General features: G+C 48.1%; 1 protein-coding gene across 1 annotated transcript; it reads right to left on the bottom strand.

The window, feature by feature from the left end:
• Positions 1–682: 682 nt before the first annotated feature.
• lancl1 (LanC antibiotic synthetase component C-like 1 (bacterial)) lies at positions 683–6,336 on the bottom strand. Its single transcript, XM_034552250.1, has 10 exons — positions 6,244–6,336; positions 5,689–5,837; positions 5,442–5,559; positions 4,615–4,825; positions 3,683–3,830; positions 3,360–3,506; positions 2,930–3,112; positions 2,552–2,728; positions 1,761–1,833; positions 683–1,463 (listed from the first exon to the last, which is right to left on the bottom strand). The coding sequence occupies exons 2-10, from the start codon at positions 5,773–5,775 to the stop codon at positions 1,387–1,389; spliced, it is 1,221 nt and encodes a 406-aa protein (XP_034408141.1). The 5' UTR covers positions 5,776–5,837; positions 6,244–6,336; the 3' UTR covers positions 683–1,386.
• Between the last annotated feature and the right edge of the window lie 21,187 nt (positions 6,337–27,523).

Below are 27,523 nucleotides of genomic sequence, written 5' to 3'. Positions count from 1 at the left end.
GACGGAAAAAGAGTCGGAGGCCCCCCTCGTGAGACGCAGTGCAAAGACACGTACGGGACGCCCCCCCCCCCCCCCCCTGGACAGATGAGCCCTATTTTTACACCCAAGTCCTGCTGGAGGTGCTCGGTTTCTCCTACGAAAAACCAACGCTTCTCCAGACCCCCCCGGTACAGTACCACAGCCCCCCCCCGCAGACCCTCCCGAGACCCAGGCTGGCGTCAGGTCACACAGAACGCACAGGCCGGGGGCCAACGTGAGCCTTATTTGGAGAAGAGACCCGAGTAGCACTTCAGAGGATGGACGCTGCAACGCGCGGCTAGATGCCTTCAGACTGCGTTCACACACATGCGTGGGCCTCCGACACTTCTACGTCACGTCAGGGTTTAATTCTTCACCCCCTCCCCACCACGGGCAGTTTTTGGACCGTATCGCCAATGATTATGGAAATTTGAGCCTGATCAGCGTGCAGTTGGACTGTCAAACAATCTGTTCATGAAGTCACCGAGGGAAGGGAAAGGGGGGGGGGGGGGGGGGTAGGGGATGGACTTAATTCGCCAGGTGGAGGCCAAAACACTAATTTCCCGAAAGTTGCACTCGCCGCTGCCCCCGTGTGGCGTTCCCTCGCCGCTGCACAACCGCCCACCAAAAACAAGAGCAAAAAAGTAGTGAAATGCACGAGAGCGACAGCTGTAAAAAGACACATGGTTTATTGCTCAGACAGTGCAAAGGACAGGCAACAGTTTACACTCCGGGGTTAATCCCTTAACACATGGCACAGCTTGGACTGTATTATATTTAGTGCGTTGTTACTAGCTTTGCTGTTGACTCTGAAAAAGAAAACCAAAAACAAAACCAAAGCATCCATTTCCGTCTTTAACATATCAAGCTTACAGATTAGCAAATATACAGTTGCTGAGTGTTAGCTGAACACCATTTAGTTTTAAACACAATATTTTGTTATGTTTTGTTGTTTTATTTATGGTTTTTTGACAGCCGGAAAACTAGTTTCCTTCCTTTTTGCTGAAACCCTCAAAAAGAAATCACAATCTGAGCAACAGCCACAGAATTTAATTATTTTATACACAAAAGAGGAACGAAAAACCGAGGCAAGCTCTCACCGTTGACATATCTTTGAGACAATGATGTAGTTGAGATGCGAGTATAGGATTTATCCCGTTAATAACATGTAAAGTTCCCGGTAAAGTAGAGCAGGAAAAAACATGGCACAATGTCGATTGTTGTGAATGTGGTGCTTTCATGCATGAGTGTGACAGAGAGCAAAAGTGTGGGTCTTCTCCTTGTTATATTTTCCCACAGTGTGGAGTGGGGGGGGGGGGGGAAGGGAAGGAAGGGAGGGGCGGGGAGGACTACCTGTGGGGGAAACCTTTAGACCTCAAAGGCCGGGAACCTCGCTTTCATTGGCTGCAGGATGTCAGCCAAGAAGTAGATGGTGCCCGCCATGCCTGCAAACAGGAAGTGACGCAGTGAGTTGGCAGCGCCAGTAACAACGCAACGGAGACACAGAACGATGCTATAGCCGTAATAATAAAAGATTATACAGTCTGTTATATCGCTCTAACTTTTTTTAAATGTTGTACATGTAGGTAGACTCGTAGAGGCATCGGTGTTACATCGAGACCTTTTCAGCTAAAAGGTTCCTCAAGGTAACTTTCATTCAAAAAGAAGATTGTTCCGATTAGATGAGATCATGGTGTGTGTGTGTGTGTGTGTGTGTGTGGGGCATGTCATCAAAATATTACCTTCAAAAAGTGAGAAGGGAGTGTCTGGTGTTCGGCATCCATGTTTGCCGTAGTTCATGCACCAGTCTGCAAACTGGAGAGAGAGAGAGAGAGAGAGAGAGAGAGAGAGAAGGGGTGGTGTCACAATAACATTCCCATTCTATCAGAATAATGAACTGCAGCTGACCCCCCCCCCCCCCCCCCCCCAACGGGGAAAAGCTGGCGATGTCAACAGCTACTAAAAGCTGCGAGACCCCAGCGTCTGTGTCGAGGTATCAGATTGTGGCCACAGCGCCAGACGGAGGAGGCGGAGCCTTGAGGGGTCCATTTCTATCCTCCACCAACAGATTCATATTAATGATCGTACACGGGGGACTCGTGCCACCTGGAGTGCATCCAAAGAGCCCCCCCCCCCCCACCCTGCTTTGATGCCGACAGATACCAACCTATTGTCAATAAACATAAAAGGGTCTGCCTCTCACTTACCACCCCCTCTCCCATTTCATGAATATTTTTTTGATTTGAAGGCTGGCGTTGAACCGACTGCGCTATGATTGGTTGTCATACGAGCGAAGTTTACCTTCACATCTTGCATCAAAGTCGGAAAAAGACACAATATCCATAAAGCCTCTGAACAAAGAAATACAAAATGACGTCTTCTAAGCATTTAAAACATTATCCGATTTGTGTATTTTACTTTACTGAGAAATCGATTGTATTTGGACACCAATTCAGATGGATTCCAGTTGCGTGACCACTCAAACGGCTGCTCCCCGGATGCATCCGGAACCACCCGATTCACGCGCTCTCACCATGCAGGCTCTGTAAAGGTGCTTGGGGTCCTGCGTTAGCCGGTAGAGGGCCAGGAAGGTGTAGGCGTTACCCGCCGCACCGTGACACAGGCCGTAGCCCTTCTTCAGCAGGCCGCAGTGCCACACCACCTCGCCGCACTGCAGGGCGTCTTCCAGGTACTGGGGTACGCCGAAGGCCTGGGACGAGGGAGAGGAGGTGTCAAACTAAGATAACTCCTCGACATTACAGGCAAATACATACGCACAATATTAGCTGAGAATACAACGGAAATGGCCTAAACGTCACCAGAAGATGGCCGCGTGACTTTCTTCTTATTCTCCACACAACAAAAGGCTTTAAATCACCAAACATGATTTATTACTCCCTCGAGTGTTTACCCTGTATGCCTGCAGGAGCATGTACACCACCCCCGGGGAGCCGTGGCACCAGTGCACCAGCAGGTCGCGGTCGTCCCCAATGCAGGGAGGGTAGTTCCCCGTGGGGAACTTGAGGCGGCAGACGTGGTCGACGCTGGGCTTCACCAGCCTGTGGACGTACTCCTCCACGCAGACGAAGCCGGGCTGTGATCAATAGATTCAACAATTAGTCAATTATTGGAAATATAAAAAAAGTCAGGTTAATCAAAAACGAAAGCAATCGTTAGTTACGGATAACACACCCACGCACATGCATCTCAGGAAGATCTATCAAGCAACATGCTGCTCCTGACAAGATTAATGAGCCGAGTAGAAGTAATAAAATACTGCCGATAACAGAGTTAGGTGCCTAAAACAGCCCCACAAGCTGGACACAGGAGACCCGCTTTACCTGCATGAGGTAGTAGTAGATGCCAGCCAGGCCGTGGGCGGCGCCGACGTACTGCTCCTGGTACCACTCGTACATCAGAGGGCTGTGGTTCTGGACCCGGAACTTCCTGCTGAGGTGCTCGCCTGACACCAGCACGGACTCGCTGATCTGAGGAGGGAGAACAACACATCCTGCCTCACAAAACACACCAAATCTGTCCGATTGAAAGAAATCCATGGAGATAGATTAGAGAATTTGACTTTGATGAACGCAAATTAGCTCAATCTAAATAGCTGGAGGGGCAGCAACGACGAATAAACGTGGACTTTCACTCTCTTTCTTACCTGCTGGATGTACTGCAGTGGGATCCTGTCCTGCCCCAGCTGCTGGTTGATGAAGACGAGGGAGTAGAGGAAACCCATCCGGCCATAGAGCAGCTCATCAGGCAGCCCGCCGGCACCTTTCACCACGTTCTGGTGAAACTGCAGCAGTCTGGGAGAGCAGAGAGAGTTCGTGAACCTTTACTCACGACCCGCGACCTATCCACGATGACCTGTAACCTCTGGCAGTTCATTCAACAGCGCTGGGAGCGATATTCACCCGTTGTGATCGGCGTAATGCTCCAGGTTCGTCCAATCAAAAGTGGTCACAGATAAACGGTCTGGCCAATCGCAAGCATTTAGTTTAAGCAGCACGTTCCCAAACACTATTTCTCGAGACTGGAAAACAAAACCTATTGTTCTCCAAACGGCAGGACATTCAAGGGCAACTATATTCAAGACACGGGTGCAACAAGCATTATATATATATATATATATATATATATATATATATATATATATATATATATATATATATATATATATACACACACACACACACACACAAATATATATATTTACACAAATTTGAGCTAACATTTAGTCACTATAAATGTTCATATTTATCTGAGCCAACTGCAACAACCTGTAAAATAATAAAAATAGCTTTGCATACTACACAAATTGAATATTCTAAGTAGTTAAGAGTTGATTAACAGCCAATTTTATGCATTTCAAGCTACAAAGCCGTTTGCAGCATTTATTTTTTTCTCGGCAAAGAAAACACAGGAATTGACATAAAACCATTCTTAAAGTTTTGACCCGGATCAATTAATCCTTAGCCGGTAATATGAGTAATAACTGTAATTAAAAAAAAGGCGAGAATTTAACAAAAGTATGAAATAAAAATGTGACAATCTCCACCTAAGAGGCTTGTGAACGTGTTCTACACTGACCTGTTGATGCACTCATCAGTCTCTTGCACCCTCTGCAGGCGATGGTAGACCACTGCAGCTACAGCGAGGGGCCCTGCGTCCCCGCACAGGAAGGTGACGTCATGACGTCGGGTCAAACACTTCAGGCTGCGGTTGACGTATTCCAGAGCTCTCTGGAGCAAGGAGTCGTCCCTGAACACGTTGTGGAGGTGCAGGTAGAGCAGAGCGATGCCTGTGGACGGAAAGATACTACACATGCTGTTGCTGAAAACTTTGAATGCAAAAACAGAAATGTTTCCCCCCCCCATTTTAAACTGGAACTAATATTGTAATTTCAATTTTATTTTATCTAAATGTAGCGGAAACGAGTCGATTAATAAATTGAACAAAAAATAAATAAATATATATATAGTTTGTGGATGGATCAAAAGATTCATTTATGATGCAAATCTCTCCAGTTCCAGCTCTGTAAATATTAATATTTTCTGCATTTATTGATCATCTATTATTATAATAAACTAAATATTGGAGTGACATTTTTTTTTAAAAACGAGATGAATAATACTGTTAACGCAGCAAGAGTTTAACCAGATGGGGCGGGTGTTTGATGCCTCTCATAACGTTGAATATGACCCCAAAAAAAAACATAAATTGTGAAGAAAAATATAAGCATTGGAAAAAAAATAAAATACGTGGGAGTACATACAAAAGGAATACCAACACACACAAAAAAAGTGCCAGCTATGAGCATTACAAATCAGGCGTGACCTCCTTTTGTCAGTCACGTGAACAGAGACCCATATGTCGTCACGCATTGCGCGTGCGTGCGTGCGTAACGGTGCCATCACCTGCCCAGCCGGTGTAAGTGGTGCAATCTCTCGGGTCGGCCGACTTCAGCCCGTTTTCCATGACAGCCAGCAGCTCGCTGATCTTGCTGCTCAGCCGCTGGGCGAACTCCGCTGTGAGCTGAGAGAGGGAGAGGGGGGGGTGGGGGAAGACAGAACAACCATGTTCAATGATGAGGGTCACTGTGCACGAAGCACGTGCAAACCCATACATTAGATATATTTATTTATATATATTTATTGGTGTTACCTTCCCCTGGCAGTCAAACAGCGCCTGTGTGGACGCGGGGTTGCCGTCATAGTCGTGATACGGATTCCTCCAGGCTCTCGTGTCCATTTTTTTCAAAGCTTTGTCACTGGCCGCACCGCTAAATAACTGGGCCAAGAAAAAAAAAAAATCTGCACAAAAAAAAAGAAAAAAGAAAAAAGAAAAAAGGGAGAGATGAGGCAACGTGAGGCGCAGCGGGGCAGAAGGCGCGCGATGAGCGCGAGGCGTTAAATAACGGGGAGCTAGCGGAGCTTTATGAACAGATTACAGGGGCCACATCACGCAGCAAAGCCTCCTCTGCAGCGAACAAACACCCACATACGCATAAAATAATGACAGCTTAGCTCGCTGCTGGTCCCGTTAGCTAAACCCGCTAACGCTAACGCTAACGGAGGAGCGTCCGCCCGGGCGACTCGGGGCTCGGTAGCGGCGCGCGACACGGTACACACGTGAAATAAGGCAACGCTGTGGAAAGTCAAGGGTTTAAGATGGAGCTGTACAAAGCAAACAATGATGGGGGGGGGGGGGGAACGTTACCTCTGCTAGTCTCGCACTGTTGATGCTAAAATCTTCCTCGTCGTTATATTTTCCTGAGGGCGATAAGTGGCGTTAGGCTGCGCGCTACTGCCCCCTGCTGCCGCGGCGGTATTACAACAGCTCCCCACCCCCCCTCCTGGAAGAGAAACAACAATTGGATGAATTTGCTTTGGCAATGTGGGGAAACAAAATATATAAATATAAGAATCACATCCATCAGACAGAAAGGGGTACAGCAAAGTACTAAGAATTAATAGTAAATGAGAAGACATTAAAAATGTGTGTGTGTGGGGGGGGGGGGGTTCACACCCTGATTAACGCCATAAATAAAGAAAGATATTGCTGCGTTAGATCTGTGTTTACTGCTTGCGAGAATAGTTATCTCACTCTCTCTTGGAAGAACACCAGTAAAAAAAAAAAAATGTAATTGGATGAGAGAATTTTGCATAAATATAGAAAGGAGCTCAAAGTGAAATGTGCATAAAATCTTGAGGGAACCATGTAATGAAAATATTGTCAACGCATACCACTCTGCTCATACGGTCTGACTACTCCATTCACTGTTGGGTATTTTTTAAACCAGCAATAGTATGTTTTCTCTGTTTATAGTATTGTTAGAGATTATAATTTTTGAGGACAAGCTTGAAGGGAAAGTACAAAACCTTCCTGGATCCTCCCAGTAATAAAATTGTGCTACTAATAAATTGTATTGCCATCATGTAAATTAATAGAGTCGGAGACGGATATGAAAAAGATTACGCTGATCGTAGGTTGAGCTATCGTGACCCCTTTTAACAAATCCTGGACATAATAAAAAGGGGATCTATTTTGGGACCGCTTGACATGGAGGTTCTGTGTGCAAACAGACGTCGGCTCCCCTCGGTGCACCACTCTAGGTGTCTAATCTCAGACATTAGCCCCGAAACATGAATGTTTCCAAAGGTTGCGTAATCAATCAGGCTATTTCCGGTGGTTCGGTTTATACGGACAAACTAAAGGGGGCACATTCTCATATTAGAAGACAAAAGAGGGATTATTGACATTGGATTCATGCTCTTGAGCCTTTTGGATTTTTCTCTTCTAATTGATGAATGCAACCTGCTTTTCTTTCCTTCTACTTGCATATCTTGATCTGTGTTTCTCGTGCCTGATGTGTGGACTTTCGGCTCTAAGACAACTAATGCCTCGCTAATGACTCACAAACAAGTACACAAGCGGAAATCCATGATCCAAGGGGTGGAACACAGTTTACGTGCACGCCGGCGCCATGGAAACGTCAGGTGCCACCAATCTGCTCTTGACCCTCTGCGAACGTGTCATTCCTGTGGATGGTGACGGTCATTGTGGTAGTCATGGAGAACACGGGGGCCCGCTATTGGCTGACTGCTGGTCTTCCACATTCTCGCTTATTCGCAATGGGATCCATCCTCTTGATTACTGTCCTCTCTCTTTGTTAATAGGACTCAATCGCTTCCCCCTTCTTCCCATGATTCTCTCTGGTTTTAGACGGCTTTCTGTTCCGGAGTAAAAATCATCGGAAAAAAAACAAAACACGGTCCTAATTAAACTTTACTGCGGGCCGAATATGTTATTCTCACTCCAATGGGATCCCACAAGAGTGCAGGCATTAATCCTCCGGGACTCACTGAAATGTAAAAGCGTGAGAAACAATATTAATCTTCAAAGTCTTTTCCTATTATATTTCCTACAAAAAAAAAAGAGAATAATGCTTTGGTCGACTGAGTTTTTTTTTGAATCCTTGGAAACTCTTTCTTGATATTATGCAAAAACGTATTGAGTTGCTTCGCTTACGGTTTTTTGCTCCCCGTGTTAATGACTTGCGTAACCTTGTGTTTGAAAGTGCAGATGGAGCTGACAATCACATCGTTCCAAAGCACCAGATTCGCCACAGTCATCAATGTCACTCTTTTGTTTACCTCTCTGCTAATGTGTGTGTGTGTGTGTGTGTTTGTGTCTATGCTCCACTATTTCCCTTCAGTCCGAAGGGACCCGTCATGTCCGCATCAATTGACCGAGCTGCAGGTGAAGGCCGAAATGAGGCTCACAATGCAACGCCATCCAGAAGGAGACCTTCAGGGTTTGATTCAAGCTTCTTTGTGGAAAGACGCGTTATTGACCTGAAAAATAAACAGTTTCATGGAGAAAACTAAAAAGTAAAATCAATGCGAAGAAACACTGATCATCATTTGTTGACGTCCACGCTCGTCGAATCGCACATTTTTCATTTTATTTGTCGTCTCTTAAGAACACAAAAGAGAACTACAAACTGGTCCTATACAGGTATTGTCTGTGTAACCGTAGACCTCCATTGATGTCCTGGAGCCATTAAAGAAACTAAGCGTCTACAGCCAAGCTAACGGCGTCTGGGAGGTTAATTTTGAGTCACATATGCGTGCACCACATGTGTATCAATCCACGGCCTAAAATAGTCCCCAACAAATGCAGCACTTACTCCTTTTTGAGTACCATTTGTAAAAAACTAGTGTTGGTTAAGAACAGATGAAACTATTGTTGTGGGTCGTTTTTTAAAGACCAAATGGGCTTGAGAGACATGCATTGTTGTTTTTTCTAGTCTCTTCATGAGATGCGTTGATGAGAAAATATGAACTAATGCCGGCACACTTTAAAAATACTCAATGGTTCCAGTGTTTAGTGTGAACTAGATGGAAACACCTTTTTGCCGTGGTAATGGAGATGTAACCAAAAGAAAACTCCTGAACACAATCGGACAAACCAAACTTCGGATCATTCTTCGCCTCCTCCTTTATGTCAACATCCCCCCCCCCCCCAGTCCGGTTTGCTGCTCCAGTGTGTGAACGCTGCCAAGGAGTCTCTGCAGACTCCAAACTGCGATGCACAAAGCCGACCACTTGACCCCCCCCCCCCCAGTCGTAGCCTGCGGCGTATATACTCTAAAGAAAGAAGTCCTCCTGGTCTCTGCTGGCCAACACTTTGCTTGCAGGTTGAGAGGGAATCAAATGGACACTCCCTCGCTGTGCATGCTCCGGCTTTCACCAGCGGGTACCTTGAACGTAGAGGCGCACAGGCCGGCGTTAGGCCGTGGCTAAAGCCTGGGTCGGTCACAGCACGGGACAAAGCTGTTATTTCTGCACGTGTCATCATTGGATATCAGCAAACTTCCCCCCCCCCCCCCCCCCGACTCCCGAGTGGACGAGATCCATTTTGGTCCCGGGAAAAAAAAGAAAAGAAGAGTGACAGCTGAGATAAAGAACATTCTGGTCTATGACATGCTGGCCACGGCCTCCATCTGTGACGGCGCTAAAAATACTCGCAGTCTGGAGTCGAGCGTACAGTCAACTGTCTGGGAGAAGGACAGCCGTGAAGGTACAACCTGAAGGGGAGGAGGCTGGTGAGGATGCCACCCTCACTGTAATATCTTCTATCACGGGGAAGGAGACATGAGAAGTCCGCGACACGACGAGCAAACACGGAGTGGCGAAGGCGCCGCGTGGTCTGATCCCATTTAGAAGCACGACATCTGGATCCTGAGAGGATGAAACAGCCACCGTGTGGGAATAAAACACTCAGGTTTATGTACTGTAACGTGCACTTTATTAAAAAGGTGTTTATTGCATCGTTATATATGGGAAAACAGCCAGTATGCAACATCAACTAATCGTCTTGTATTATTATTCTATTCAGATTCACACGGAACACATATGACGCATATAAGAAAGGGTACGTGTCATTCTTTTGGTCTAAGAGGGTCCGACAATATGAATTAACGTGAACAATTATGAAACCAGAGAAATATGCAACAGCAGAGGGAGCGTTCTCAGTTGTCAGGGAGAATATGGTTGTCATTCATGAGACATGCGTGTGTGTGTGAGGAAGGCCATGAGGTACGAAGGCACACACACACACACACACACACACACACACGCACACACACACACACCGCAGTCCTCTCACGGCAATCCCTCTCTCCCCGAAAATCGAGTTATAAAAATTTGATCAGGGTCTTAATCTTGAAAGCGTTCGCCTCTTCTTGCACTTTAACGGCGGTCCGCGTGATCAGGGAGGCGCTCGTTGTGCGGATGAAGAGGAGCCGTGTGTGTGTGTTACAGTGTGTGTGTGTTACAATGTGTGTGTGTTACAGTGTGTGTGTGTTACAGTGTGTGTGTGTTACAGTGTGTGTCGTGACCACACCGCTGTTTGCTAATTGCACATGATGGTGACGAGGAGGAGGAGGAGGAGGAGGAGGAGGAGGAGGAGGAGGAGGACGAAACGGTCGACACCTTTGCAGTTTCAGCTTCCGTTCAGACGAGGGATGTTCTTGCTGCAGTTCTGCTCAGGACCACTAGGTGGACTCCTTGCAGTGACTTGAGCCCCCCTCACGCCCGCTGCACTGCCGACACGCCGTTTGATTGGTTTCTTTATCGTCGCCATGACTGTTTGAATCGATTCCTGTCTTGCGGGGGAGAACAAAAAATATTTTTTGCGATGACAATAACTCTGTATTAGATTGTTTCTTTTTTTCTCTCCCCCCCCCCTTCCTCGAGTGTTTGGCCCAGCAATCTGCACCCCGTGCACAGCCGCGCCGAAGTGCCTCCGCTTCCCCCTAATGGCTGATCCTCAGCAATAGGGACTGTTTAGCTTTTCCTAATTAGAGAGCAAATGCTAAGCACTTGCACATCCTCCCTGAGTGGATTTAACAAACAGGCTCCTCATTAAAACCAGGCACCGCTCTGATTGTGCAGAGTCCGAGACCACCAGGCCTCCCCAACAACACCTAACTTACCCACCGCCATCGCCATGCCACCCGTCCATCTTTCCTCGCCCACTCAGCACCCTATAAGATCTCCGGCGTGGAGGGAGGCCCGGATTCTGTGAACAACAATCAAAAACACAGACACACACACACACACACACACACACACACACACACACAAAGCTGGGTCATGAAGCCGCTGGAGGTGAAAAAAAGATGAAATCTAGAAATCACGCAGAGAATTGTCCACAGGAAAAAAACAACAAGAAGGGGAAGGATGTTACAGAGCAATGAAGGAGGGGGGTGAGGGGTCTGAGGGGTCTGAGGGGGCTCCGCAAAACCTGGTTTGAAGCCGACCTGCTGACCGGAGAGCTGGAAACATCAAAAACGGTAAGAAATCAAATTGGCCTGCAACAAACTGAGGCATCGCCACGAAAGTTATCAAAGAAAACAAAGACTCAAACGCTTTGTGTACAATTACCAAATCCATCCTCGAGTTATGGCAGCTCCCAGTGACCTTGACCTTTGACCCACAAAGTGAAATATCGCATGCACGCCACGCAGCTTTGCACGATTTGTTTTCACGCACTTGAGAGGCGGCGCACGATTGTGCGGAGCTGAGGTTTCTTTGCGGCCCCCCTCTCAGATACTTCGGCTAACCGGTCGGCAAACAGGCACAACCACCTGAATCCCCTCTGTGAGTTAGAAGGCCCCGCTGCGCCAGACTCGTCGTTCCAAAATCCCATTAGCCTGAACACATCACAGCTAGAGAAGCAAATCAAAGGCTGCTTTAAAGCTGCGTGCACAATGCTGCAAACGGTTGATTTCACCGGGAATAAAGAGCGCGGCTCCCGGTTCTCATTCAGTATGCCACCGATGACGTGATCCACGCGGCGTCGGGCGTTGTTGCACCGCCTCTCCCATGAGATGACCTGTCACGCGCACATCTGTCAACAGCGTGTTCACGCGCTATTAAAGTTAATTGTCTGTAATTTTTCCGGAGTGACGGCGGAGCGCTTCTTCTGCGAGACAAAGGACGAAGCACGGAGGGAGATATTAGATGTAACTTTAAAAATGTTGTATGTATTTGTGTAATCTTTCTGCGTACGCGTCCACATCAGCATCCATCACTCCGTCCATCCAATTAACCATCCATCAACCTCCATCCACCCATTTGTCTGCGGATCATCCATCCACCTGACACCCATCTGTCACACACACCTCCATCCATCAATCCAACCACCCGTCTATGAATTCATGTATCTACTGTCTCTTTCTTCTGTGAAAGACGAATATGGAGGAGTTTCAGATCAAAAAAAGAAGCGTCTCCAGATCTACCCGACACCAGAACAGGCTTCTTTTTTTTTTAATGACGTGGACATCCTGTCCTGGAGCTTGAATCACTATTTTTCGTATTAGTCAGCAGACAGGCGACAAAGCCAATGCAACAGAAGTGGGATTTTTTGAAAGAAAAAAGAAAAGGAAACAAACCCCGGGTCCGGTTGCAGGCGCATGAATCACGCTGCGCTGCCATGCGGACTGCCCTTTGACCCCCACCCCCCCCCCTCTGTTCCGTGGCCCCTCTCCTCTCTGGTCCAAGCCTCCCTGCGTCCCCCTCTCCTCCATCCAGATGTGGGCTGACGGCGCTTATTTCTCATCACGCCACGACGGCTTCATGTGTCGCGGGCGCTCGATACACGCCGGACAGAAGTGCACACGGGGTCACTACGAAACCCCCGGCAGCTTGGAAGGGGGGGGGGGGGGGGCAGACGAGGCCGGGGCCATCCCGGGGACCTGTCGATACTGTCATGTTTATACTCATCCCCCCCCCCACCACCCGCCCTCAGAGTACACACACGTGCGTGTGTGTGTGTGTGTGTCCGAGGGAGGGTTCACGGGGGTTAAGGCCGCCAGCTAGCCGGGCCCTCTGCCCTCTGCATAGCTGGAGAGCCAGTGCACAAGGAGAGCACGGCCCAGTGGTCCGAATAGCAGGCCGTTACTGGAAGTGCTGATGAAGCACCATCGCACGAGGAACGGCGACCCGCGGAGACACGCCGCTTCGTAGGTCCCCGAGCGACCGCAGAGACCCGCACCTCACAAATGAGAGAAAAAATAACTTTCTGGGCTGATTCAGTCAGCAAAGCGTTGAGCATCACAAACAGCGTTTGCCTGTGTGCTGGAGCCGGGGCACAGACACCATTAAAACACGGGGATTCTTCAAGGGAAAGTTCGGTTTGGAAAGTCAAATTGAGCGGCTAATTCAATCAATTAAGGCTTTCAGCCAGGCAGGAGAAAAACACTTCATTTGGAAAATAAAAGCAAAGGCTACACAGTAGATACACCCTGGGCTGTACGGGACGATTGCATTCCCTCCATTTACATAATTCATGCGCTGGATGCTTCGGTGGAAAGAGTTTGTTTGCTGGAATTGCACAATAATTCCTGTGAATGCATGTTTATGGTGGGAAAATACATCTGCAACCCATTCCGACTTTACCTCCTCTTCAGGTAACATGGAACATCATTTTCCATGAGCAACAGAGGACATGCTTATGCCCAAGCCCAAGCCCACACACACACACACACACACACACACACCACTCCGTGATAAGCGCACACTTCCTCCCCGGTAAAAGAAACGATCCCTCCGCTAAGCCAGATACCCAACGGCGGCACACAAGTGCACTCAATGCCCCCCGATTCCAATTTGGAGCCGCTTCGGCACACAAAGAGACTCATGATCCGCGCCGGCGCCGCCGACTGCGGAGATCTAATATCCACCGTGAGTCATCCGCGGCGGAGAGGGGAAAAAAAGCAGCGTCCGTTTTATTTTTTATTTGGCTGCAGGTACATCGGAGTGCATTAAATTCCCATTAGGGGACCTCGGGTCTGTGTGTTCACCCCGTGGAGGCTGACTAATGGGAGAAGCAGGCCGGGGTGAGTCTGTCACGGTTTAGCTGCACCAATGGCCGCCGTATAGCTTAGCAGTCACAATAGGGCCTCTACTTTTGCTCAAAGGCCGCTATTGATCTGCGAGTGGCTGGGAATCAGAGCAACGTGGAGGGAATCACAAGGCTGGCGGGGCGATCTCTGCCTCAGCTCCCCTGCAGAGAGAAGGGACCCCTTTGCTAGTAGTCCAGGCTCCGGCCCGGAGGCCTGGGAGCCGCTTTATTGTCATGTGGTTGTCTGTTTGTTTTTGTTTTAAAAACCAGACTCTGCAGATGGCCACGGTGGTCCGGTGTTAATTGGAGCGGTTGTTTGGAGAATTGTAAATCATGTTATTCCAAGTTTTGTGCAACGTGGTCCGTATTTAAAGCCAGTGGAGGGAGATGAAGATAACTTTTCCTTCTCCGGCTGCAAGTGGCATAACAAGCATATTAGATATTAGAATAGTAACATTAAATGCTTTCCCCACCAAGCTAAACTTGTGTGTGTTTCTCGCTCTCTGCTCCTGACCCCTTCATCAATAATGAGCGAGGAAGAGGTGTGCCTACCCCCCCCCCCCCCCCCCCTGCGTTTAACGTGCCTTTTTTTGACCACAAAACGTCACGAGAGAAAAGGGAAACGGTTGAAATACTATAATTATGATAAGTGTGGCATCACGTGGTTGAATACATCCAGTCGGAGGATAACCGCCATGGGGATTGTAGGCCTCCGTCTTTGTCCAGGCGGTTGGATATCTCGTCCCCAGCCCCCCTCCCCAGTGTGAGAACACGGACCGGGGGAAGTGACGCCGATACAAAAGCAACTGGAGGAGCCTTATCTCCGCCTATTGTCCCCGGGTGTACTTACACTGAGAGGCGACGGTGTGTACATGACAAACAAAAGCACCGGGAGGCGAGAGGCGGAGAACAAAGTCCAACGAAAGGACATTGCGTCACGGGAGACGACTGGCCTTTCTCAAATGGATAACGCCCGGTGATGGACTGATCCGAAGTCATTCAATTCATCATTTAGTTTGACTGATTGATATTCGGGATGGCAATTGTTTTTCCACGCGTTGGGAGCAGCGCCGACGCGTGTCATAACTCACAGATCTCATGCGAGGACAGTCATCCTTCATCGGCCGTCTTCTTAATTTCATTTCCGGGTTCCAGCGGGTAATGTTTCAGCAATCGAACCGTGGCCGTCCACCCCAACTTAAAATCTACATATTTGCCAGGAAAAAGGACCAAACTAAGCCTGAGACTGCTGCTGAAGAGGATATACGAGTCTGGAACACACACGCGCACACGCTCAAAATCAAAAGTGTCAATAAATGTGTTGACAAACAAATATTCCACCCATAGGCGCAGTATGAGAAAATGGGCCCCGCCCCCTCTCCTGCAACGAAGCAAGACACGCAGACTTTATAGTTCTTTAGCATCCTTATGTTGCTGTTATGTGTCTCTCTGTAGTTGTTACGCATCTCTTTGTGTTGTTTGTAATCGATTTGCATCTTTTTGTTGTTGTGTTGTGTCTCTTTGTCGCCTTTTTTCGTCTCTTTGCAGCTATTTCGCATCTTTTTGTTGTATTTTTGCTGTATTTGTCGCCTTTTTGTGTCTCTTCGCAGCTGTATTGCATCTTTTTGTTGTATTTCTGCTGTTTTTGTCGTCTTTTTGTTTCTCTTTGTCGTCTTTTTGTTTCTCTTTGCAGCTATTTAGCATCTTTTAGTTGTATTTTTGCTGTTTTTGTCGCCTTTTTATCGTCATTTATTTTTGCTTGTGCTCATTTGGTGTCTCTTCCTCGTTTGAGTATACATACACAACGTCTCCCAGCGCCACCTTCCACACAAACAGCGAGTGAAAAGAAATCATCTCTCGCATGTCGTTGCACTAAATATTCATTAAACCCGATACAAAGTGTGTGTGTGTAACGGCTGTCATCTTCCGTTGAATTAAAGTGTGATTTGAAGTGACCTCTGGTGACCCCCGAGATAGAAACGCCAGACCTCCATCTCGTCTGCGAAACCGCTAAAAGACTTCATTGTGTGTCCGTGACAATCAAAGAGTAATTTTGCTTCGTGTATTCAGTCCGTCTCTTTTGTGCGTCCGCCTTCTCTTCCAGAGGATGCTAATGCGTCTTGTAATTGTACGTTTGCCAGTTATTATAACAAAACGGCCGTTGTTGAGCGCGTTCATTCGTGGAGAGCAACGCAATCAGGTACAGTTAAAAAGAGCTCTTGTGTTAATGATCCCAAATGCATAATATTTAAAGGAAAACTAACATTTGGTATGTTTGTAAAAACTTTTATTCCAACTATATCATTTTTTATTCACATGCCCGTTGCCTGCGACCAAAAATATGCCAATTTATCTAATATTGAATATTAGATAAATACAATATATCATATTTCTTTTGTGCCCATTGTAAAGTTCCACTTTCTGTCTGCTGAGAAACACCATTTCCCTTCCGAGTACCGGGAGCTTGCAGCTCACTCGTGGAACTTTCCATTGGTTTTGTTTTTTGTGGTCTTTTATTTATTTTTTTTAAAAACATTCGCCCCCCTAAAGTGTTTCTGTCCGACTGCTGCTGCGTCTTTTAGTTTCTCTCGTTCTGATGGGCCTCCCTCTTTCGTGATTGCACTCAATAATGGCCGATTAGCGGCCCGGTGTGTGGGGCCCGTGCTGGGTCGGTGATTGTCCCTTCTCCCGCTGGGCCCCCCACCCCCCCCCCGGTCACCTTCTCGACCACAGCCTACACAGCCCCCGCCTTAATCCAGGACCAGCGGCCCCGGACTGATTGTCTCACTGATTGAGTCACGGCTGGCAAGGCCACCGACCCCGCCGAGGGCCTCGGCGTCGGGGGTGGGGGGGGGGTGGGACGGCGAGGACGGTGCGAGGAATAGCTCTACCTGGTTACGTTTCTGTGCCCCACGTCGAGTGTCTTGAAGCCGACGTGTGCCTCCGAGTTTCTATCCCTGATTACGCCGCCCGATCCAGGCCTCCGTGTCGGGGAAAAGTTGTTTGGCTCGGCTCGCGGACACGGCCGAAATGAAAGATATGGCGCTCGGCAGCTGCGCCAATCAGAGGGAGGTTAAAGGAGACAGGGCGTGATGTTTTGGTGTGGGCACAAAGGAGGACTACGCAAGAAAATGGCAAATAGGAGCAGAAGGTGGGGGCTCCACTCGGAGTCGACGCGGCAAATTGCAGGCTGAACATTCTACCGCGGTTTACCCAAATTCAAGCGTGAATTGTCTTCAGCGGGACGCCCCGTTTATGGCAATTCAAAGCATGAAACTACTCTTTATAGTTTATTGTTCAAATCTGAACAGAACTTTGAAATGTGAATGCCTCTCAACGACAACAGTGCGAGTCATCAAATTGTTATATTGCTCTCTCATTGATAGCAGAGTGACAGCAGCGAGTTTTGATGAACTGGTATTTGCTTTGGTTTTCCAGCATGTATTTTAGGGCATGAAGTCGGGCAATCGGGGGGAAATGCATCCACGATGGCTGCAAAGACCCCCTCTGCACTGACTGAGATGCTCCTTCATTATAATGATAGTCAATCACACACACACACACACACACACACACACACCTTAAGTGCACTAAATGTGTATTATTCTGTAGCTGGAAATGCATTTTGTTTCATGTTCGGTGGACGCTCCAGTGCCCGGCTGTTTGAGGAGAGGACTCAGGCTGCCTTACTGAGGCACTTGCTTGGCATCTTGTTCTCTGCAGACTTTCAATTCTTTTTTTTTTTTGGTGTGTAAATGAACACAACAACATTTTTTTTTGGTGGTTTGCCTATCAAGCCTCTCGTGAATTACATTTCTGGCGAATACCTATATATATGTATATATACATCTGCAAGCCGCGGCGGACAAAAAAAAAAAAAGAAGCTGTTTTTAAATAAAAAGAGACACAAATAAACAAATAAAGTGCGTCGGTGGGAGCCCTGTAGGCAGTGTGCTTCTCCCTGCGGCTGTGACACCAGCATTAGGCAGACAGAGTGGAGGCTTGCCGCCCCACTGGGCCCATATGACAGGGCTCTAACTCCTCCATCCCATTCCAGGCAGACCCCTACTGTCGAGGCATCCTAATTGAATTCCAGCACAGAGAGCACAAGGCCCCCTATACGTTACACATTTGTCAGCAAGGCCTGGGATAGTGGCGGAGCCGCATCACTGCCATATAATAGGCCAGTGTACCTATGCCAGCCAGATGTGTGTGTGTGTGTGCATGTGTGGAAGATGCTTACAAGCAAGAGAGAGACTTATGAATGGAGTGAATATGCGTACTCTACACACACACACACACACACACACACACACACATCAATTCCCTTTTATTCCATCCTCCTAGCTTATCTTTTTTTCTTTTATTTCCCCTCTCTCTCTGCTTGGATCCACACTGTTCTTTTGTCCCCTCCACACACACACACACACACACACACTGCTATAGGCGCACACGCCGGCGGGGTGATGTCACTTCAAAACCTGTAGAGGCGGCACATTCCAGACTCGCACCGAGGGGTCCGAGGTGGGCATGTATTTAAATCAGACATGTTTTTTTTTTTTATTATTTCGTCGCAGTGTAATTTTCCTAGCTGAGGGCAGTCAATTCCTTGCTGAGGTTGCACATCCATAATAATCCCCCAGCATATATTAATTGAAACCCGAAATGTCAGCTTTAAAAGGTCCCACCTGTGTTCCTCCGCGTGATGTACGGCGCGGTCATCTCCCCCCGCCCCCCCCCCTCGCACGACAAGCAAAACCAAATGATAAGAATCCAAACAATAGTCCAATTATATCATACGCAGCCAATAAACATCAAAGTGAGTCTCGAGATGGAGTTGATGAAATGTGAACCATCAAGATGTGAAATGATGGCCTTATTATGCACAGTGTTCTTTTTAAGGGGGGGGGGGGGGTGCAGCCTAAAGGTATTTCCCACCCCCTGTCTTCAGGGTGCTGTGTGGAGGCGCATGTGTTTTTCGTTTTCGGGGGAGTCTGAATAGAGAAGTTGGAAGCTCCACGGTCCTCCTTAATCCTCCTCCATTGATTTCAGATGCTCGTCTACTTATCTCCCCCTCGCCAGTTAAGCAAAAGACATTATTAGTCATGCTCGCAAGCGATGACTGCAAATTAAGACGGCTTGAGAAAGAAGGAAAAAAATGGAAGCGGGTCAGAAAAAGTCGATGGTGCTCAACGTCTTCCTCGAGGGAAGTCGCGGTTTTACACCGAATGGAATTTTTACGGTGGAAAAAAAGTGTCTTGACATAAGGAGCTACTAAAGGTTCGGAGCATGAATAACTCAAGGTAGTTAAGGTTTTCTGGCTGGTTAAATGCACCCTTCAAGTGGCTCAAATATAGGACATCCATTTTCTGTGGGGGGGGGGGGGGGGGGGGGGGGGGGGGGGGGGGGGTCTCTGAGCCGCCTCCACCTCATCATTTTCTGTGATTCACGAGGCTGACCGGGCGGCCGCTTGGCAGTAAACCGCGGCATTAAAAATGCGGGGGAACGAGCCGGCGAGATGCTGGCTAATGGGGCGTGTACACATAGATGGAAGGTAAGAAATGAAAGATACTGTCTTGACGATGCAAGAGAACAGATGGAAGGACGTTCTATGTATTTTACATTATCGCCCATGCAGGAACTGCTTTTCTCTGCTCATCTATAAGATGACTGTGGATTTGCGCGACATTAATGCAACCCTGACTTTAAAAGTGACGTCATCTCTGAAATCTTCAATATCCCAAGATCTTTTTGGTCATTTTCTTTTTTTATAAAGGATCCACCGCAGTGACTAGAAATGCTTTGAAAAACAACTTTATAACTTACTATATCTTGTTCATTTTCTTTTACCTTTATTTCTATCTTCCTTTGGATCAAAGACAACTAACGCGAGGCCCGAGCGAGCGGCGCAGTTTAATTTCTTACACATCGAAGACGAGCGCTCGCCTCTCCGCGTCCGTACTGTACGTTCTGTCCAAGGAAAACCAAAATGATTTTAACAGTGAGACTAAAGCAGCATCTAACGGACGTGGAGTTTCCACTCTCTCACCATTCTGCTGACAAAGGAGAACACCTGCTAATGCCCCCCCCCCCCAACCCCCCTCCGCAGTCCTCTAATCTATTGTAGAACGTAATCTAGGGATGTGTGTTGAAACAGATCAATTTGGCTGAGAGATTCACCTTCTGATAGGATCCAATAGCCCGCGTGAGCTCTGAGCTGCATGCTAATGTGACTGTGTTTTGACTGCCGTCGGCGGCGCTCGGTTCACCAGCAGAAGGTAATCATCCGCATAATGGATTTCCTAAGGCGAACAGAGACTTGGAGAGATCTGTATGTTTTAAGTCTATCTGGAGTCCATCTTGTTTCCACATGACACCCCCCTCTGTATTCACTATCTTATCGGAAGCAATGGAGTGAATGACGTGGAGGGCGCGATAGGAAGGAAGAGATATGAGTAAATATTGGTGAGAAAAGCTGCATGTGTTTAGGGTCATTTAGTCACTCCTAAGCCTTCACACCTTTGGATAAATACTCTTGGTATAACAGAAACATTCCTAAATGTCAATATGAGACACTGCAATCATCTTTTTGCATGGATGACGTAGCGAAACATCGGAGGTACGGAAGCCCGTTTGCGCCAAAGAAAAGAAATGTTAGGAATAACATGTTTAAATTATGAGTTATTGCGTCACGAGTGGCTTGGAGCTTAATGCCGCTGTCAGAACGTGCCGGCGTTTAGTCGGTATGATGTTTAACATGTTTGGCGTCTTGGTTTAGCGTGTTAGCTCGCTAGCTGTCGCTAATCAGCGCTAAAAATGCAGGCAAGGCTAACAGGAACATCAGGAGGTTTTGGATGCACAATAAGTATATTTTTACAGGGTTAGTAACGATTTGACCTCCCGGTGGAGCTCCGGATGAACCGTCAGGGGGTCTTGAATATCGAGAAGGAATTTAATGACCTCGAGAAGTTGAGATATTTCAGCCCGAAAGGCTTTACGGAAGGAGCGACCGCAACGCACACGGCAGCATAACAACACGTGTCAGTCTTCATTCAGATAGTGGCGCCACCGAAAGAGATTATTTTGGACATACTATTTCTTCACTGTCTTCCCCCCCAACACGTCTACACCAGACTCACGCACCGAAGGCCACAATCCAGCTCGCTAATGGAAATGCCAACAAGAACCGGGCGTGGACCCCCCCCCCCCACACCCGCCCCCGAACGGCGTGGAGATAAGTGAATGGAGAGGCGGATAAAGGCCGAGGAAGCCCGTTGACAGTCTGCCGCGGAGGGGGGAGGATGCGAGGAAGGCGAAGCGCCGCTCTGGTCGTGTTTAATTCCGTTTTTTTATTTATTTTTTATTGGCCCTGCCACGGAAGGACGCCGTGGTTACACGCAGGCCGGGAACCATCACACGAGTCAGACAGGGACAGTAAATGAGAAATACTACCAGACAGGCTCAGCTGCACCCCCCCCCCTCTCTCTCGCCACGTCCCTACGGTTCTTCTGTGTTTACCTGAGACGCTTACTTAAATAAATTTTTCACGTCAAAATTTATTTTGGGGGCGGAATGACGCATTTAATTTACAGTCATTAACACGACGGCTTATCTCTGCGTTTCCGAAAAAACTGTCAATTTGTTTTCAGTGCTTCCCCGGTGGCCGCTGCTTTCTTTTGATTTGCATATTGCGTGAAAATTGTGTGTGTGTGTGTGTGTGTGTGTGTGACTCTGGGAATTGATTTTAGAGACATGAATGCAAACCAGCGGGAGCTTGGAAAGCAGGAAAATCCGAGACACACACTCGAACTAATCTAACTAGCTTCTTTGGAAATGTTTTGATACTAAATGAAAGGCATGTGAGTATAAATACGCAAAGTATTGGTATCATATCAAGCAAATGCTCCTTCTAGCTTTTAGCAATGGGGACATTTGCCAAATCAATGTCACCTTTAGCAGCTGATTGGAATATGTATAACCTTAAAGTCTCCTAAACAACACATACAGAATGGTTACTGACTGGATCCTGAGGTCTTGAGGTCAAGAAGGAACTTTGAAACTCAGGTTTTCCTCCATCTTTGCACGTAATCATCATCACATTGCGGCGCATCCCAGCTGATTCACTGTGTAAGGTGTCTCTCCTTCCTCCCCCCCCCCCCACACACACACCGTGGTTGTCTCTCGCCCTCCCTTCTCCAGTCTGGTCACGACTCCATCCCCGCCCTGGGCTCACATTGTGTATTCATTACCATTAAAGAGTCTCTGGCTTGTCTCGCCATTAGGCCGCATTACTGCGCTCGGCGCTTCCTGACATTGGTCACGCTCTGATCGGTAATCTGGTTCGCCGCTGATGCAGGATTTCCTTTGCAGAGGGGGGGGGGGGGGGGGGGGCAGGCTCTCCTATAACTTGGCGTAGAGGTAGACAGGCACGCGCTCTCGTAAAAAAAAAAAAAAACATGCACACAAACAGAGACTTCATTTCAGGCCTCGTAGAGATGCGTCCTGAGGACTTGCCCACCGTGGCTGAGACCAATCGGAGCGGACTAGATTTGCTCCGGCTGGGGCACCGGGGTGGGGGTGGGGGGGGGGGGGATTGAATACACACAGTACCATCGTTAGTAACCGTGGCTCTCTGCCTCTGCTGAACACATTTGTGATTTGGTTGTCGAGGCATTCTGTTGTTCACGTAATAAGATATCACAGAAAGAAAAAGAGGAAGAGGAAATATCATCTGGACCTGCAACGGAGAGGCTAAATACTAACGCAGTTCACCTTTTTGGAAGTTGGATAGATGAAGGGGAACTCCAACGTTCGGGGGTTACATGCTGTACATTTCATCCAAAACTCCCCTAAAGAATCTGCTGCATTTGACATAACTTCCACTCCAATCAAAAATACGCATTCGCCATGCACCGATCTCCCAATAGGAACTTCCCCCGCCAGCGTATATTCATTGTCCAACAGCGGGCATTATCTCCTTCGTCATCCCATCACAGTGTATGCCACTATAGATGCATGCGCGCCGATTCATCGCGAGTTTTCTACGAGCTGACATTTCCCCTCCAGAATGGATCATTTATCTGGAGCACCTTGATGGCGGCAGCAGCCGTTAAGAAACCGGTCGAGGCAATTCACAGACGGGGAGCAAGTTATTGTGACAGCCAGCCGCCTAATTGTTCATTTGAGGTAATCGCCCGACAAGTCAGAGCAATTTCGAGCACAATGCCGGAGACTAATGGAGGCGGACGTGCTCGCTTGATGAGATCAAGAAGCACGGGGGCCGGGGGCCTGCAGAGCGCCAGGGGCCCCCGGAGAGGGCATCTTCCTTGATGCTCAGGAAATTATCTGCACCTCTGTGGCATGGCTGAGTACTCACTTGGGGGGGGGGGGGGGGGGGGGGGGGGGGGGGGGGGGGTTTAGCAGGGAAAGTACGATATTGATATTACTGGTCAGAAAGGGCAAAAAATAAATAAAAAAGGCAGCGATGGAAGAGGCATATTGTTCTTTTATCTCGGTGGAAAATCCACTCAAGGGGAGCAGAATACCGGAGGCCCAATTGAGGCTGAAAATTTATTTTCACACCCCCAATCAAGATGCTTTGTGTGAGCTGCCGGCAGGAGATGCACACCTCCCTCTTAGCATGCAGGAAGACTCTCTCTCTCTCTCTCTCTCTCTCTCTCTCTCTGTGTGTGTGTGTTTGTTTGGGGGTGGGGTGCATGTGATGGATGACCGTGCAGTGCCGGGGCGTTCTCGGTTTAATTGTGATGTCAGCGCATGTCTGTGGCAACCCTCGCGGTGAGCGGTGACAGACAGGAGGGTGCAGATGTGGGTCTATAGTTGTGTGTGTGTGTGTGTGTGTGTGTGTGTCTCTAGTGCACGGGAGGAGACCACAGAAGAACTCTTGACTTGATCTTTTCTTCTTTTTTTAAGGCCCTCGAGCGGACTCTCGGGAGACGAGTTTGAGGAGTTTGTTCTCCGGACATGTGTCAGACTGGCTCCGTGGGGGGTGTCACGCTGCCTCCTTGGTGTGTGATTTTGTGTCTTCTAGCTCCTGGAAACACATGATATTCACCTCATACTCTCTAGTGAGTACAGCAGTTATCTTACAGTCGCAAAGCTCCTCCAACATCCCAGAATATTTGAATAATACGGGCCCTAATATATTTTTTGGGACTTTTTTTGAGCTTGAAAGACAAGCCAAAGCCTCCACACTCAACACTTTCAATAATCACTAATATTACTGATACACATATCCTGGATGCATAATTTGTTTTTTATGAGTCATACACGAGACTGGAGACCACCTGCAGTTCCCCCTGACGGCCAGAGGGTGGTGCTGTTGGACCTGAACTTCCGAACCAGCCCTCCGCTCCTCCTGAGCAAACAGATAATGCATATTGCATTACATTCAGACAGGATGGATTACACTGTGAGCCAAACAGAGGCATGCGGGGGAAATTATTATTTACTCCGAGGCTTATTGGGTGGGAAACATTGTGTAATTCGAGAAAATATCAAATTTTGTCCAATCTGCTTGTGGACGTGAGGCCGTAACAACTTGCTACATCTGATGCGTTTGTTAGATTTGTTTCCCAGATTAATTTACGACAAATACGAGAAGCTTCTGTCGGAATAAAATAGTCACTATACTCCCATATTCTACCATGTGCATCGCCTGCCTCCTTGCTATTCTGCTCAGGTTGTTCGTAGGAGAGCGAGGAGTCAGTCAGTCTGTCTCTGGGAGCCAGAGAGTTTTCAGGGAACACAGTGTGGACTTCTTCAGGGGGAATATGTAATAAGGAACATCGCTGCAGCTCCTCTCGCTTTCCGGGGACTAAATTGTTCTCGAACGCTCAGATAAACAGGCCGGGCAGACTGACGGCGGACGGAAATAGCGCTGACCAACTGTGCTCATCCCGTGCCAATTTGAGATCCCCAACATGGAAACACAGCAGACGACGCCAGATGTGGGCTGAGGGTGTGAAGTGCGTCTGATTCCTGCCAGACAGCGGAGGGGGTGAACACCTGTGGAGTGCGCTTGAAACGCAACCCGGAGTGGGTTTCAAGCGGGGGACGGGATGAGCTTTTTTTTCTGTTGCCCCCCTCGACTCTCGAGCCGTGGAGAGGTCATCGGAAAATAAACACACGACGGTCGACGAGGCAGCTGCTATTCCGTTCCAATTAAAAGTCGTGACGCTCCAAAAAGGGGCCAATGAAAAAAAAAATGATTGGGTGCGGGGTCTGGCACCGAACCCTTAACTCCCCCCTTTGAAAAAGAAGGAAATGACGCCGGAAAAACGCCGCGTTCCGAGAGCCCCGTCGTGCGTTCAGACCTCCTCGCGCGCCGGCCTGATCCCGCTAATGAATTCTGCCTCACAGTGGCGGCGCCCCCAGAGTGGCAGCATGGCACCGGTCACTGAGTGGGCTCGGGGGGGGGGGGGGGGAGGGGGGTAACGGGGGGGGGGCTTGAGATGCCATCTGTTGTGCCACCGGGCTCTCCGTTTTCCTCTTTTGCTCCCACTCAACAGGAGAGATAAAACAACAATGGAAGATGGCGTCAACACAGGCCTTGAGACCGCTGAGGCCTCCTGTTGCTTTTGTTGAGCTTCAGAAGAACCACAAAGAGGAGTTTTTGTCATCTGACAACGGATTTCAACTGTCCATTCCACTCAGATCCTTGACGCGCGCGATCGATACGAGACGCCGACGCCGAGTGGCTCGTAATAATTGCCGAGGACGGCCGAAGATTGTAATTGTCTGTCACGTTTGTTTGTTTCTAAAGCGTCCTGAGAAAATGACCTGTTTGTGCATTCTCTCGAAAATATTAATCAAACCGAGGAGCTTTTTTCTTTGGTCACGCGCCAGATTTTAGAGCTTGTATTTTTGTACAAAAAATTGCGTGCTTTGCATTTTTTTGGTGTGCTTTTTAAAAAATCTTAACGGGGTACCAGCCTCCTCACTGAATATACTTTTTTTTTTAACGATATTTCAGTGGAAAGCCACAGATTTCAGCTTCACGATCCTGTTTGCCAGTTGCATTTCCCCCCCGTTAACACATTCGGTTTTTCGAGAGAGACCAAAAACAAACCGCTGTGGATCGGGTGAAACTGTGACTTCCGACTGTCAGGGTCCATCGTTAAGAGCTCAAATCACGCAGCCTCCGCATCGACAGGATGACGAACCGCACTCGTTTTCTTGCCTCTGGGTGAGTCCGTGTCTCCGGGGCAGGTTCTGAATCTCCGCCAATTACTGTAAATCGTATAGTCGGGGAACATTTAGCATTTCCTCAATAAACACTTGTGTAATACAATGTGCCCCGAAGATACGTACAAGAGCATAGACCTTATCCTTCATCATTAAACTATAATTATTAACTCCACTCTAACAAGAACGAGAGCACCACGAAGCACGAGCTTTTATGAAGTGAGTTAACTCTCTCGCTCTCTTTCCATCTCACACCGTGTTGTGTTTCGTACAGCTCTTTGTGTGAAGTTGCAAAAACAACAACAACAACGACAACAACATGCATTTTCTTGCGTCTCTCTCTGAGCTGAAGCTCATTGTGAGGTTTTCCCCCCGCGACAGAATCAATGAAAACGATATCGGAGAGTCCCGTTTCGTAAACACGTGACCCCGGGAAAAAGGAAAAAGGACCTCATACCGTAAAAAGGGAAAATGTCAGCGTCAACAGCAATGCTCTTAAAAAAAAAAAACGAGGCTAACAGCTGATTGGTTTGCAGAGTTAAAGAAGCGAGAAGTAAACAAAGTACCTGCAAGAAAGACGGCGAGCGACAACGTAGCAATCACTTTGTAATTACAATGCAATGCAAATTGCGATCCTTTCATGAATCGCAAAATCAATTCCACTCATTTCACCATCCTTCATCGCTAATTACCGGGGGGGGGGGGGGGGGGGGGGGAGCCGCGTTGCTGTTCCGTGTCACGGAGCAGCAGGTGGCGCCTCGGAACGGCCTGTAAGTGTTTTGCGCGCGGCGGCGGCGGCGGCGGCGGGGTCGCGGTCGGCCTCGCCCGTACTTGGCTGCATTTCAGACGAGCGCGGGGGAGGATGAAGGCTCGCGTCCTCGCCTCTTTCGACCCAGAGATCAAAGGCGCCGCCGTACGCTCTCGGCCCACATCGGTTAGAGGGAGACGAGCGGCGTGGGAGGCGAGGACGCCCACGTGCCGATCGGAGAGATATGGCGGACGAGGCTATTTTGTTTCGCAATCAGATGTTTTTTTTTTTTTAATCGTTTTCCTTCCCACGATGATTATCTCTGCATTGCATCCAACATTACACCTCTCAATGCATCAAGAGTCCAATTCTAGCAGCTGGAAACTGGTTCTTGAAAATCCAGTTTGAGTCTCTCAGCTCGGACATAACTATAAAAACAAAAGCAAGAAAAATGCTTCTCCTCGGCCTGAGCGAGTGCTTTTAGTTTTGAATGCCCGACGGTCGCCACGTGTCGACCGCGTGCAGCTTAGAACCGACAAAGCGTCAGTACGGGACCAATTGAAATGTCCAGTCTGACGATGCATGCGCAGTTTGCATTGTGGGTAATGTGTCGGGATTTGAGAATAAGAAAAG

The sequence above is a fragment of the Cyclopterus lumpus genome, chromosome 2, assembly GCF_009769545.1.
Source record: "Cyclopterus lumpus isolate fCycLum1 chromosome 2, fCycLum1.pri, whole genome shotgun sequence".
Classification (NCBI taxonomy): Eukaryota; Metazoa; Chordata; class Actinopteri; order Perciformes; family Cyclopteridae; genus Cyclopterus; species Cyclopterus lumpus.
The sequence above is the reverse complement of the archived record's forward strand: the minus strand, read 5'-3'. Positions and strand labels throughout refer to the sequence as shown.